At 41.9% G+C, this 15,489-nt stretch overlaps 1 protein-coding gene across 1 annotated transcript in view; it reads left to right on the top strand.

The window, feature by feature from the left end:
- DOCK7 (dedicator of cytokinesis 7) overlaps positions 1-15,489 on the top strand; it is a 3,076,229-nt gene that overhangs the window by 2,833,023 nt on the left and 227,717 nt on the right. Inside the window, exons 45-46 of the mRNA XM_044085545.1 lie at positions 195-329; positions 415-504. Of these exons, the coding sequence (XP_043941480.1) occupies positions 195-329; positions 415-504 (225 nt within the window). The remainder of the gene's footprint in view (positions 1-194; positions 330-414; positions 505-15,489) is intronic.

Raw genomic sequence — 15,489 nt, 5'->3', positions numbered from 1 at the left:
AAGAGCTTATAAAAAATATCAGGCTGTAGCATGTGCTTCACATGTCCATCCATTTTCCATAATTATGGTGGCATGTAGAAACTCTAAATATTATAAAATGATAAACTGAAACGTTGAGTTAAAAATATTTTGACTTGTTCAGTGCATGGCAGATTTCTGTAATTAATTTGTTTCTTGCATGTTGTGTTTTTCAGGATGGAAAGCGCATGTTTGGCACATACTTTCGTGTTGGATTTTATGGCTCCAAATTTGGAGATCTGGATGAACAAGAATTTGTTTACAAGGAGCCAGCCATAACAAAACTTGCTGAAATTTCACATAGATTAGAGGTGACTGAGCTCATATATTTAATAGGCTGTAATCAGTATTTTAAGTAGCTTTTTTTCAGATCATTATTATCTTTAATTATTTCAGGGGTTTTATGGTGAACGTTTTGGTGAGGATATTGTGGAAGTTATTAAAGACTCCAACCCAGTAGACAAATGCAAATTAGATTCCAATAAGGTAAGATTATATGTTCACTATTTTATAGATTTTTTATATTTTTTGCCAAGTTGTAGTCTTTTTATTGTGTTTTGTTTACTGCCATTGGCCTGCGCCTAATGTACTTTTAGATCTTTTTTTTCAAATTATTAGAGTATTTGGATGCGGATAGTTTTAACTGTCTGACATGCCTTGCATCTCACCTGCATATGTGAACTTGCCAAAGAAAAGTCTGTAAAGTCTTTGTGTTATGCACATAGTTTACATTAAATAATTAATTTCTGTGTGCATCAGTATGCCCAGCTTTATAACATGTAGCTGTTTTTCTAAGAAATCAAGGTCTGAAGTGTTGTACTAATGAATCTAACTGAAAGTGAAACACATAGATGCATGTGTGTGTGTGTGTGTGTGTGTGTGCGCGTGTGTGGACAGTCAAAACACCAAGCCCAAAAGAACGAAACTACTAAACACCGAAAGTTCAGAAAATCAAAACAGCGACTTACAGAACACCGACACATACATAGAAGTAATCCACACAAAGCACAATAAAATACTACTACATGACGTTTGCAATGCCATCAATAAGTACAAAAACACTCCCCGCAACCTGTACTAAATAATTTACTCTTATTTCGCTGGTAACCTTAAATAACAACCTTGCCTACTACACTGTAAAACATACAAGATAAACAATAATGCAGCTACAAAATAAACACATCTCCCTCCCCCGGAACATCCTGCAGCACCATTACCCAGCCAACTGAAGTATCCCATAAATCCACTGTACCTGTATTACATAAACAAAAGCTACCATAAACAAACAGAATTTCATAAACTGTCGTTAATCCATTTCTGCTCTTGTGGAGGGCTGTGCCCCCCACAACCCCAAGCTAATTATATATACCAACTCCGAGATCGCATTACAGTGAGAAAAGGGCGTATTTTCCGATCCTCAGTGTATCATGATTTCACTGTGAGCAGACTACACTCATCTCATACTTGCTGTTTGAATTTACAAGGAGGACTTGTACAAATCCACTGTTCTAGTGGTGCATATGGGGAACTTGACGGTGAAATGGCATTTCGGTCATATGAACGTTCGGTGTTGTGTACGTTTGTTCATTTGGGCTTGGTATTTTAAATTTCGGTCATGTGGTCTTTCGGTCTACTGAAGTAGACCCGTGTGTGTGTATATCTAGATATATATATATATATATATATATATATATATATATATATATATATATATATATATCTGGTTGGCTTTGTTCTGATTTTTGTTTCCCACCCTTCCTCCCTATTGGTATCTTGTTTTTATACTTGGTGGCTTTGCAGTTGCCCGCTCCTACTGTAAATTTGATCTGGGACACTCCTCCCAGTCTAGTGTCATTACTTCATTCTACCTAGTCCAGGGAGAACATTTGAGAAGGCCAACCCAGTTAGTTTCTGCTCCTCCCTTCCCCTTTCCACGTTACAAAAAAAAAAAATTTTTTTGCTAAGCTTGTTTCCTGCCTTTCCAGTAAATAGTCTAGTCCAGATACAGATTTGCTGTATCCAGGACTGTTTGTAAGCTTCTGAGCCCCCAAACCTTTCTGTGTTGGAGGGAAGCCTTCTAGCTTAATGTTGTTTCTTAGAACTAGCCAGTTTTCTAGTTTCACCACTCAAATCTGTTTCTTTGAGCTCAGCACTTGTTCAGAACTCGTAAGCACTAAATAAGCTACAAATTACTACAGCACTCAACTTTCCTCACTTGTCTAGAGGAAAATAGTTTTTAGTACTTAATAAATAAGCACCTATCCAGGCATGTCTAAGGGTCAGCTCCTAGTATTTTCTCCTGTCTACCTGATGAATCTGGGCATCTTGGGGCAATGCACAAGAGCCTCATGTACACAGACATCCCTCTCCTCCTACCACCCAACACTACAACCTGTGAGAGATGCACTTATATAACCAAACTGGAAGCAAAGCTCTCTTCACCCAAGACTGGACTAGCTAGACAAGAGGTGAAGGTAAACACTTGCACCACACCACACTCATCACATAGTCCCTCAAAACCTACACCACCAAAACACGCACATAGAAGCACAAAACACACACCTACATTCATGGAGGCACTCAATAAAAATCTTCCCAAGCAACAGGGACCTCCAAAGCAGAAACGCAAGAAACCTCCACCCCCAACACAACCCAAATGACACATAGCCCACAAACTCAGTGTGCCACTCAACCACAGCCCGTAAGGCATAACAACGTACCCAACACTCTAGTCATAGGTGACTCTGTAGTCAGGCACACTGATGTTCCACTCACCAGGCTAAACAAGGAGAAAGTTACTGTCAGCTGCCTGTCAGGTGCCGGGATCCGCCACATAACGCATGCACCCAGGTCACTCCACAACAAGTACAAATATGACTCTGTCATTGTCTATGTTGATGTGAGTGACCTGAGACGTACCTCCCTGGAATACATGAAAAGAGACATGGAGGAGTTGTCCGATCTTGTAGCCCAGGCAGGTATGATCCTAGCCCTGAGTAGCATCCTGCCATCACCCAGAATAATACCACAGTACAAGGATAAAATGATTGACTTCAACAATTGGCTAAGCTTCTGGTGTCATTCTAAGGGGATCCAGTATCTGTCTGCCTGGGATGACATGATCAACAAACCACGATGCTTTGCCAGAGATGGCCTGCACCTGTTGCCCTTGGGATTCCAGATACTGGCTAAGGCTCTTGCCACCCCTATAGTGCCTTTTTTAGGCAAGGTTCAAATGACAAATTTACCACCATAACAGGTACAAGCAAGCAAAATCTGAGGATAATGCTACTTAATGCTAGAAGTCTAAACCTCAAAATGCACTCACTCGAGACACTGCTTAAAATGGAGAGCATCAACATCTGTGCAGTGACAGAGACCTGGTTCAAGGCTCCAGAGAGCACCCCTGCACTACCAGGCTATAATTCATACTACACCTTTTGGCCACCTAACCTGGACCGAAACACTAAAGGCAGAGGCGTGTCCATATTCATTAAGGATATCCACACCTCCAGGCTAGTTGCTCAGCATAATGCGTCCGAGATTATCCAAGGGCAACTAACTCTGGGCAAGACCGCAATCCAAATTGTAGCTTGCTACAAATCCCCCACCATGTGCCAGAATTCCCATTCCTCATTTCTTGATATACTGGAAAATATTAGGGTACAACCTAACAACTCTAATAATGGGCAATTTCAACTACCCCACCATTAACTGGGAAAAGTACTCATGCACCAACTTTTGTGCTCAATGCTTTCTGGAATTCATAAATTCCAACGTCTTGGATCAACTTATCGACACCCACACAAGGAGCAGCAATATCCTAGACCTGGTCATTACCAACATGGGCAACCAGTGTTCAACACCAGAGGTCAATTCTTTGTTGGTCAAATCCGACCACAAGCTAATCACCCTAGGCATCCACATCCCACCCCCACCCCCATTAGGGAAACCACCGTAAAAAAATTTCTCCAAAGCCAACTTCATGATTCTTAAAAGACAGAAGTGGCAAACTTCACAACACCCATGCTGATGGACAATAGAGGTATGACTGCTGAATCCTATACAAATGCACTTTATAAGCACGTACACAAGTGCATGGATCGTGCAGTCCCTAACAGAACCAAGATGCTATCCTTCAAAAAAAAAGGAAGCCAATCTGGTGGTCCCCTGCCATAAACAACCTCTACAACAGAAGAAAGAAAATGTTGCAAAAAAGAGTAAAATCCCATGATTGGAGTAACTCCGTGGTCAGCTTCAGTAAGAAGCTGAGATCCCTCATAAAATCCTCCAAAGCTAGTTACGAAAACAAAATCACCACTGATTCTAAAGACAACCACAAAGCATTCTATAGCTATGTCAAGAATCTCAATAGCAACACTCAGATCTGCTCTGAGTTACAGCACAATGGCACTAAATATACAGAACCAACTGATATTGCCAACATCTTGGCAGATAGGTTCAGTGCTAACTTTACCCCTCTCTCACCCACTAAAGGACCCATCTGTATACCGGAAGAATGCAAAGTTCCTGTAATCATGGCTGCACAGGTGAAAAACACACTCTCCAAAGCCAAGAACACAGCTTCCATGGGACCTGACAACATCCCAGGCTGTGTTTTACATGAACTACAAATCGAACTGTCACCCCACCTAAGTACCATGTTCAATCATAGCCTCACCTCAGGCTTTGTGCCCACTGAATGGAGCACAGCAACGGTTATCCCACTCCACAAAGGGGGAGCCATCATGGACCCCGGGAAATACCGCCCCATTAATCTGATGAGCCTGGTCTGTAAGGATATGGAACGTAACATCATGGAACTTATAAACAATGACATTGGTAATATCCAAACTCTGGACCCTACCCAGTTCGGGTTTGTAAAAGGCAGATCATGTCTCCTAAACCTGATAGACTTCATTGAAGCGGTCACCAAAGCCGTAGATGAGGGTAAGGTGGTTCACACAGCCTATCTAGATCTCGCCAAGGCTTTCGACACCATCCCCCACTCTGGAATTATAGATAAACTCACTAAACTAGGTATAAATCCCTATGTCACAAGATGGGTTGCCAACTGGCTCACTGGCAGAACACTGTGAAAGTAGCAGACTCTAAATCCAACTTCAGACCAGTGACAAGTGGAGTACTACAGGGTTCAGTCCTAGGTCCTCTCCTGTTTGGTATATACTTCTCTGAAATACAGGCTAACACAGAAGGTCTTTGGCTAACAAAGTTCACAGATGACTGCAAACTAGGAGCCATAATTAAAACTCATAACAATGTGGACATCCTACAAAAGGGCCTCAATGAGACAGATGCCTGGTGTCAAAGCCATGGCCTCAAGCTCAATGCCAAAAAGTGCATTGTCATCCCTTTTGGTAAAAACTCTGTACCCATGAACTACTACATAGGCGGTAGTCTACTTAACACTGAAAGTGTGATAAGAGTCCTTGGGATACAGGTGGACAGTAGTCTTTCCTTTGATAATCACATTGCCACAGTAGTCAGGAAATCCTTCTATGTGGTACACCTCATCACAAAAGGTTTCTCATCCAGTTAAAAAGATGTCATTGTTCTCCTCTACGCATCACTCATTAGACCCATTATAGAGTACAATGCTCCTTTTGGTATGTACCTCACAAGACATCTACAACAACTGGAAAGGCCGCAGAAATACCTCATAAAGAGGACTACCAGCCTCAAACAGATGCCCTATGCAGACCGTCTCAAAAAACACAAGCTTTTCTTTGTCGCATATCACCTTCTCAGAGGTGATCTCTGCTAACATACAAAGCTATGTCAAACCCAGAGCTGTTGGACATGCTCCAATTAAAGAAATCCCAGTCCCTCCAAGCTACGTGCTCTAGGGACCTAAACCTTGTCACCACAATAAACAGAACATGCTGAAGGGATAGATTCCTGTCCCAGAGACTTCCCATACTCTGGAACAAGCTACCTATCTATATCAAACAAAGCTCCTCATTAGCACTCTTCAAGAAAAATATTGATTGGATGGGAGATAGGAAATTCACCCTGGGGATCACTTCTGTGGCTCTGCTTGACAGAGGCACAGGGAAATAATTTTCTTGGGTGACAAAGCCAGGGTACCATTTGACTAGGCTTATTTAGGCCCTAGGGCCATTAGCCTACTGCCTACCTATGAACCTATAAAGCCGAATCCTTAAAATCCCAAACCCCCAGAAGTGCAAATTTTAAAATTGCATCTCCTACACTATAACCATACACCACACACATACACATACGCACACCTTCCCCCCATACACAAACACACAAACCTACACTACATGTAAACAGGGGGGCAAGCCCCCCTGCACCCCCCATGTGGAGCGCTGCAACTCCCAGAACCCCCTACTTAAATATACTAATTCCAAATTCGCACTACACAGACAAACACTCGAAAACACCACCATACAAGCTACATTCCACTCGCACACACATCACAGTAGCAAAACACACTGACACACACTAAAGCCCCTAACCAAAACCCTTAAACATAAATACTTACCTGAACTTCCAGCTATCCATTCACACATCGGAACACCAGAATTGCTAGTTCAATATTTCCGTACTTCAGGATTTTGAAATTCTCTCTTCTGGGGTTTCAGAATTTTGAGCTTTCAGCTTTATAATCTCGGGATTCTGAAATTCGATATTTCAGAATTTCAGGATTATAAAGTGTTCCTATATATATATATATATATATATATATATATATATAGGGTTTCTGTCAGAAGACTGAAAGTTCAAAAGACTGAAAACCAATTTTAATTCAGGGGCAAGCCCCCACTACACCCCCCATGGGGGGGACTGTGCCTGCAACACCCCCTGCTAATTATATATACCAACTCTGAGATCACGTAACAGTATAGAAAGGACAAATTCCCATTTTCAATATTTTGAGTTTTAGGTATTTTGGTTTCAGTCACACACACACACACATACATACACACACTCATAATGTGTGTTTGTATGTAACTTGTTTGGTTATTAAAATAGACTTTTATGAAATTTGGTACTCTTTAATTTTGTGTTACATTAAGCAGTTTAACTTTATGAGAATGTTCATATACATTCTGCACTACTCTGTATTGCTTGGGGAGATCACTGGCATCTTGGGAATGCCATTGAGCACCCTGTTTAACCACAGCCAAAGTACAGGCTTCATTCCAGCAGAGTGGAGAACTTCCATTGTCTTCCCCTTGCACAAAGGTGGTGCCACTACTGACCCTGGAAACTTTTGCCCCATTAGCTTAACAAGTCTGATCTGTAAAGCCATGGAGTGTATTATTATGGACCTCATAAACAAGGACATAGGAAATATCCAAGCATTTGACCCCTCCCAGTTCAGATTTGTGAATGGCAGATCTTGACTATTGAACCTGGTTGACTTTTTTGAGACTGTCACTAAGGCCCTGGATGAGGGAAAGTCAATACATACATCTTACCTTGACTTGGCCAAAGCCTTTGATGCAATACCCCCACTCGGGCATCATCAAAAAGTTAACACAACTTGGCATAAATCCCTATCTCCTTAGGTGGGTAGCCAACTGGCTGACAGATAGGACTCACAAGGTCAAAATAGGTGCCTCCACCTCCAATGGCAGACTTGTCATTAGTGGTGTTTCCCAGTGATCTGTGCTGGGGCCACTTCTGTTTGGCATCTACCTCTCAGGGGTCCAGGCAAAGAAAAAAGGCTTGTGGCTGACCAAGTTTGTGGAAAAGTGTAAGTTGAGTGCTGTCATTAATTTCTCAAATGATGTTAACATACTACAAGAGGGTCTCACAGCAACAAATGACTGGTGCCAAAGTCATGGCCTCAAGTTAAATGCAAAAAAATATATTATAATACCATTTGGCAAAAACATGGCCCCTACTGATTACCACATCAACGGCAACCCCCTAAGCCCACAACCTATGGTGAGAGACCTGGGTACACAGGTTGACAACATTCTCACATTTGATAGTTATGTAGTGGCAGTGGTCAGAAAAGCCTTTTACTTGGTTCATCTCATAGGTAAAGGGATTGCATCTCGAAAAAAGGAGGTTATTACCTCTCTGTACTCCTCCCTCATTACACCAATAATTGAGTGCAGCGCCAAGTTTGGTATGTACCTCTCCAAACACCTGCTCCAGCTGGAAAGGCCATAGAAATACCTCATAAAGAGAATCCATGGCCTCCAACACCTGTCCCATGAGGACAGGCTCAAATCACTGTCGCTCTACTCAGTGTCATACAGATTGCCCAGAGGTGATCTGTATCTCTCCTGCAAGGCAATATCGGACCCTGGCCTACTAGAGATGCTCCATATCTGTAAGTCTAACTCCTCGCGTATTACCTGATCAAAAGGCCTAAATCTATTATGCAACATTAACAAAACTTGCTGGAGAGACAGGTTGGGCTCCCAGAGGCTGCCCCGTCTCTGGAATAGACTCCCCATACACATCAAACAGTGTACGTCGCTGACTCTCTTCAGGCGCAACCTTGGTGAGTGGATGGGAAACCATAAATTTGTTCCAGGGGTTCCACCTGTGTCCCTTACTGACAGGGGTGACAGGTGATGATTGAGGTTTTCTTTACTGGGGATAAACTCTTGGCTAGGCTTGTAAGGGCCCCAGGGCCATTAGCCTAGTTATCTCATGTGATCCTATGGAAGCATGTAAGTTCATAGGTTCATAGATAGGTACTAGGCTATTGGCCCTAGGGCCTATATAAGCCTAGCCAAAAATGTACCCTGGCTTTTGCCACCCAAGAAAATTATTTTCCTGTGCCCCTGTCGAGCAGAGCCACAGAAGTGATCCCTGGGGTGAATTTCCTATTTCCATCCAATCATCAAGATTTTTCTTGAGTGCTAATGAGGAGCTCTGTTTGACATAGATAGGTAGTCTGTTCCAGAGTATAGGAAGTCTCTGAGACAGGATTCTATCCCTCCAGCAAGTTCTGTTTATTGTGGTGACCAGGTTTAGGTCCATAGAGCGTGTAGCTCGGAGTGATTGGTATTTCTTTAAGTGGAGCATGTCCAGCAGCTCTGGGTTTGACATAGCTTTGTATGTTAGGCAGAGATTGCCTCCGAGTAGTATGCAACGGAGTAAAGCTGGAGTTTTTTGAGACAGTCTGCGTAGGGCATCTGTTTGAGGCCAGTAATCCTCTTTGTGAGGTATTTCTGTGGCATTTCCAGTTGTTGTAGATGTCTTGTGAGGTACATACCAAAAGGGGCGTTGTACTCTATAATGGGTCTAATGAGTGATGCATAGAGGGGAACAATGACCTGTTTTTTTCTGGATGAGTAACCTTTTGTGATGAGATGAGCCATGTAGAAGGATTTCCTGACCACTGTGGCGATGTGATTATCAAAGGAGAGACTACTGTCCACCTGTGTCCCAAGGTCTCTTATCACATTTTTGGCATTAGGTAGACTACCAGCTATGTGGTAGTTCATGGGTGCAGAGTTTTTACCAAAGGGGATGACAATACACTTTTTGACATTGAGCTTCAGGCCATGGCTTTGACACCAGGCATCTGTCTCAGTGAGGCCCATTTGTAGTATGTCCACATCCTTAGGAGTTTCAATTATGGCTCCTAGTTTGCAGTCATCTGCAAAATTTGTTAGTCAAAGATCTTCTGTGTTAGCCTGTACTTCAGAGAAGTAGATACAAACAGGAGAGGACCCAGGACTGAACCCTGTGGTACTCCACTTGTCACTGGTCTGAAGTCGGATTTGGAGTCTGCTACTTTCACAGTGTGGGTTCTGTTCGTGAGCCAGTTGGCAACCCATCTTGTGACATCGGGATTTATACCTAGTTTAGTGAGCTTATCTATAATTTCAGAGTGGGGGATGGTGTCGAAAGCCTTGGTGAGATCTAGATAAGCTGTGTGAACCACCTTACCCTCATCTATGGCTTTGGTGACTGCTTCAAAGAAGTCAATCAGGTTTAGGAGACATGATCTGCCTTTTACAGATCTGAACTGGGTAGGGTTCAGAGTTTGGAGATTACCAATGTCTTTGTTTATGAGTTCCGTGATGATACGTTCCATGGCCTTGCAGACCAGGCTCATCAGGCTAATGGGGCATTAGTTTCCGGGGTCCATCGTGGCTCCCCCTTTGTGGAGTGGGATAACCGTTGCAGTGCGCCATTCAGTGGGCACAAAGCCTTAGGTGAGGTTATGATTGAACATGGTACTTAGGGTGCCAGTTCATTCTGTAGTTTGTGTAGAACGCAGCCTGGGATATTGTCAGGTCCCATGGATGCTGTGTTCTTGGCTTTAGAGAGTGTGTTTTTTACCTCTGCAGCCGTGATTACAGGAACTTTGGGGTGAGAGGGGTTAGAGTTAGCACTGAACCTATCTGCCAAGATGTTGACAATGTCAGTTGGTTCTGTATATTTAGTGCCATTGTGCTGTAACTCATAGCAGATCTGAGTGTTGCCATTGAGATTATTGGCATAGCTATAGAATGCTTTGTGGTTGTCTTTAGAGTCAGTGCCAATTTTGTTTTCGTAACTAGCTTTGGAGGATTTTATGAGGGATCTCAGCTTCTTACTGAGGTTGACCAGGGAGTTCCTCCAGTCATGGGATTTTACTCTCTTTTGCAACAGTTTCTTTCTTCTGTTGTAGAGTTTGTTTATGGCAGAGGACCACCAGATCGGCTTCCTTTTTTTGGAGGATAGCATCTTGGTTCTATTAGAGATAAGCATGATCCATGCACTCGTGTTAAGTGCTTATAAAGTGCATTTGTGTAGGATTCAGCAGTCGTACCTCTATTGTCTATCCGCATGGGTGTCATGAAGTTTGCCACTTCTGTCTTAAGAAGTGTGAAGTTGGCTTTGGAGAAGTGTTTTACGGTGGTTTTCCCAATTGGGGGTGGGGGGGGGGGGCGGGATGTGGATGTCTGGGGTGATTAGCTTGTGGTCGGATCTGACCAACGAGGAATTGACCTCTGGTGTGGAACACCGGTTGCCCATGTTGGTAATGACCAGGTCTAGGATATTGCTGCCCCTGGTGGATGTGTGAATAAGTTGATCCAAGGCGTTGGAATTTATGAATTCCAGAAAACGTTGAGCAAAAGAGTTGGTACATGAGTAGTTTTCCCAGTTAATGGTGGGATAGTTGAAATCACCCATTATTAGGGTGTTAGGTTGTACCCTTATACTTTTCAGTGTATCAAGAAATAAGGAGTGGGAATCCAGGGGAATGGTAGGGTGTCTCTAGCAAGCTACAGTTTGGATTGTGGTCTTGCCCAGAGTTAGTTGCACTTGGATAGTCTCGAATGCATTATGCTGTGCAACTAGCCTGGAGGTGTGGATATCCTTAATAAATATGGACACGCCTCCACCTTTAGTGCTTTGTTCCGGGTTAGGTTGCCGAAAGGTGTGGTATAAATTATAGCCTGGTAATACGGGGGTGCTCTCTGAAGCTTTGAACCAGGTATCTGTCACTGCACAGATGTCGATGTTCTCCATTTTAAGGAGTGCGTCGAGTGAATGCATTTTGAGTTTTAGACTTGTAGCATTGAGTAGCATTAACCTTAGATTTTGCTTGCTTGTACCTGTTACGGTGGTGAATTTGTCATTTGAACCTTGCCTAAAAAAGGCACTACAGGGGTGGTAAGAGCCTTAGCCGGCATCCAGAATCTCAAGGACGACAGGTGCAGGCCATCTCTGGCAAAGCATCGTGGTCCGTCGATCATGTTGTCCCAGGCTGACAAATACTGGATCCCCTTAGAATGACACCAGAAGCTTAGCCAATTGTTGAAGTCAATCATTTTGTCCTTGTACTGTGGCATCGTTTTGGGTGATGGCAGGATGCTACTCAGGGCCAGGGTCATACCTGCCTGGGCTACAAGATCGGAGAGCTCCTCCATGTCTCTTTTCATGTAGTCCAGGGAGGTACATCTCCGGTCATTCACACCAACATGGACAATGACATTGTCATATTTGTACTTGTTGTGGAGTGACCTGAGTGCGTGCGTTATGTGGCAGATCCTGGCACCTGACAGGCAGCTGACAGTAACTTTCTCCTTGTTTAGCCTGGTGAGTGGAACATCAGTGTGCCTGACTATAGAGTCACCTATGACTAGAGTGTTGGGTACGTTGTTATGCCTTAAGGGCTGTGGTTGAGTGGCACACTGAGTTTGTGGGCTATGTGTCATTTGGGTTGTGTTGGGGGGTGGAGTTTGCTTGCCTTTCTGCTTTGGAGGTCCCTGATGCTTGGGCAGGTTTTTATGGAGAGCCTCCACAAATGTAGGTGTGTGTTTTGTGTTTCTATGTGTGTGTTTTGGTGGTGTAGGTTTTGAGGGACTATGTGATGAGTGTGGTGTGGTGCAAGTGTTTACCTTCTCCTTTTGACTGTCTAGTCCAGTCTTGGGTGAAGAGAACTTTGCTTCCAGTTTGGTTATATAAGTGCATCTCTCACAGGTTGTAGTGTTGGGTGTTAGGAGGAGAGAGTTGCTGCATTGCCCCAAGATACCCAGATTCATCAGGTAGACAGGAGAAATCACTGGGAGCTGACCTTTAGACATGCCTGGATATGTGCTTATTTATTAAGTACTAAAAACTGCTTTCCTTTAGACAAGTGAGGAAAGTTGAGTGTTGTAGTAATATGTAGCTTATTTAGTGCTTACAGTGAGTTCTGAACAAGTGCTGAGTTCAAAGAAACAGTTTTGAGTGCTGAAACTAGAAAACTGGCTAGTTCTAAGAAACACAATTAAGCTAGAAGGCTTCCCTCTGAAACAGAAAGGCTTGGGGGTTCAGAAGTATACAAACAGTCTAGACCACTCACAGGAAAGGCAGGAAACCAGCTTAATTTTTTTTTCTTTCCCAGATGCTCTCTTTGTACATAGGAGTGCCTGAAATCAGAATATGATCTCACTGCACTCAGTTGAGTGAGCAAATGAGATGGGCTCAGGAGGAGTATCTAAACACAAATTTACAAGAGGGGTGGTCAGTTTCAAAGCCACCAAAATTAACACCAAAACAAAAACAGGGAGGGTGGGTAGGGAACTAACTGACAGTCAAAACTTCCAGTTCAGTTAATATTCAATTCAACACAAATAAATAAATTTAAATGCTGTATTATTTAAAAAAGTGCAGATAAAAGGTATTTAAATTCTGTTATACGTCCAGTTGAATACAGCTAGATGTTAGCCGGCCAAAGCTGTGGTTTTAAGCAGAAAATATTCCTAAATGTACCACTTAAATAGGCAGTGACAGTATATCAGTGAATGAGACTACCCCCGCTTGCAATTACTAATGGGCAATAAAAATCTAGCAAGCACTAATTGACAAAACAGAGTCAAAACTTCCAGTTCAGTTAATATTCAATGCAACACAAATAAATCAATTTAAATGCTGTATTATTTGAAAAAAGTTCAGATAAAAGGTACTTAAATTCTCTTATACGTCAAGTAGAATACAGCTAGATCTTAGCTGGCCAAAGCTGAGGTTTTAAGCAGAAAATATTCCTAAATGTACCATTTAAATAGGCAGTGACAGGATATCAATGAATGAGACTACCCCCGCCTGCAATTACTAACAGGCAATAAAATTCTTTGTTTTCTGGATGAATTCTTATTAGGATACGTGTAGCCATATTGCTTATAAAATTTGGCGTCATGAGCAAGTGCACATGGTCTCTCCCATGGTTTGTTTTTACGTTGCTGTAGGCTTTTTTGGCTTGTAACGTGTGACTCTGTTAGTACCATGTGGCTGATCCATTACTAGGTCACTGTGCAGTGGGACACATTAATGATCTTTTAAAAGTATAGTGTTTGTGTTTTATTCTTGACCTTCAATGTTTGCTTATGTTTTTTAAACCCTTTTGTTAAAATATCACTTAAGACATAGGCAAACATGCATAGATATTAAAGAAAACAAACAATATTAACATTGTTTCTATTTATATCATTTCTACATCATATTTGTTGTTTTTCCTTGTAACTGCAGTCAGTCCAACATTACATAACTTGCTGAATTCCTGCCTTCCATTAAACTTCACTCCTACTCTTCCTCCCAAACATTATTTTGCATATATTGTTCCCAAAATTTCTATTTATTTCTATGTATTTTGTTCCTTCGCTTTTCTAAAGATCCCTCTTCCAGTTCTTTTATTTCTTTTATATTATTCCATACTTAAAATATAGTTGGTCTAGAGACTTAAATTTCCATTTTCTAACAATTTTGTTTTTTTGGCAGCCAGTAACATTAAACTTAATAAGGCTTTACTTACTGTGTTCAGGCAATTCACATTCTGGTCCTATCTCAAACGAATCTTTTCCTTAGTTACAACCATCTGCTCGCCCAATATTTCTGACAAGGCACTCTGGAGGGAATTTTTAAAATCTGCCAACTCATTACACTCCCAAAGCGTATATTTTCAGTTACTATTTTCTTCCACATCACACCTCCCACATTTGCTATCTTCCTGAGGAAAAGTTCTTTGAAGACTGGTTGGAGTATAAAAATACCTATGGAAACACTTCAAAGCCAGGATCCTAAACCTTCTGGACTTTGTTGCATATTTGAGAGCTGTACATATGTCCTTTCATTGTTCTCTTGAAAACTTTTCCAAGCATTTCTAAACTTTTCTGGTTGATTCTTGTAATTATCTTGCAATATTTTATATTCCCTACTACTTATTCCCTTTCAACATCAGCTTCTGCTCTAGATTCAACTAAAACACTACCACAACAGAACTTTCTCTTAAGATTCCCCATCCCTTTCTGTTCGCCTATACCATGATATCAATCCCAGGAAGAGAAGGCAGTCTCTACCCTACAGTCTTCTTGGCCTCATCCCATTCTGTTACCATTCTTTCCATAATTATTTGCTGCCAGTACCTTGGTTCCTTTGCCAGTTTTCTCCAGTTAATTCGCCCCCTCTTACACATTTTCTGTATCCATACTTGCAGTCATCCCTATTCCCAAAACCTTTTCTCCATTCTCATATTGGCTTTGTTCTTGGAATTCTTTCTACTTCTGTACAAGTATAATATAATATTCTGCATGGTGGTTGTTATTCTCCTTGAGGGTCTGCATACACAATCCCACTCGCTCTTTATTTCTTGAAATTTCCCATTCCCCCTTTATGAATTTCCACTGCTTCATCGTCATCCTTTTCCATTTTGAATTATAGCTTTTCGATTGTGTTATGTATAAAAGGCTTACATCTGCAGCTGTAAAATACCCAACCTTGCTCTAGTGGAATGATCAAATTATCTCCTATAACTCTTGCCCTCTTCACCTCCTAAATAAATTCCTTCGACTCTTTGTTATTATTCACAACTTCTCCTCTGGTTGATAACAATTTGACTGACCTGTATATAAAACTAAGGAGACTAAAAACATTACTGTTTATATCTTACTATCTATATTCATAGCTAAAAGCTTAAAGTTTCTTAGTTGTTATATAATATTTTGTTTAATCTCTTCCCGTGCTTTTCCTCGTGACCATGGGGTG

The sequence above is a fragment of the Protopterus annectens genome, chromosome 10.part0, assembly GCF_019279795.1.
Source record: "Protopterus annectens isolate FY-2018-M chromosome 10.part0, PAN1.0, whole genome shotgun sequence".
NCBI lineage: Eukaryota > Metazoa > Chordata > Ceratodontiformes > Protopteridae > Protopterus > Protopterus annectens.
The sequence above is the reverse complement of the archived record's forward strand: the minus strand, read 5'-3'. Positions and strand labels throughout refer to the sequence as shown.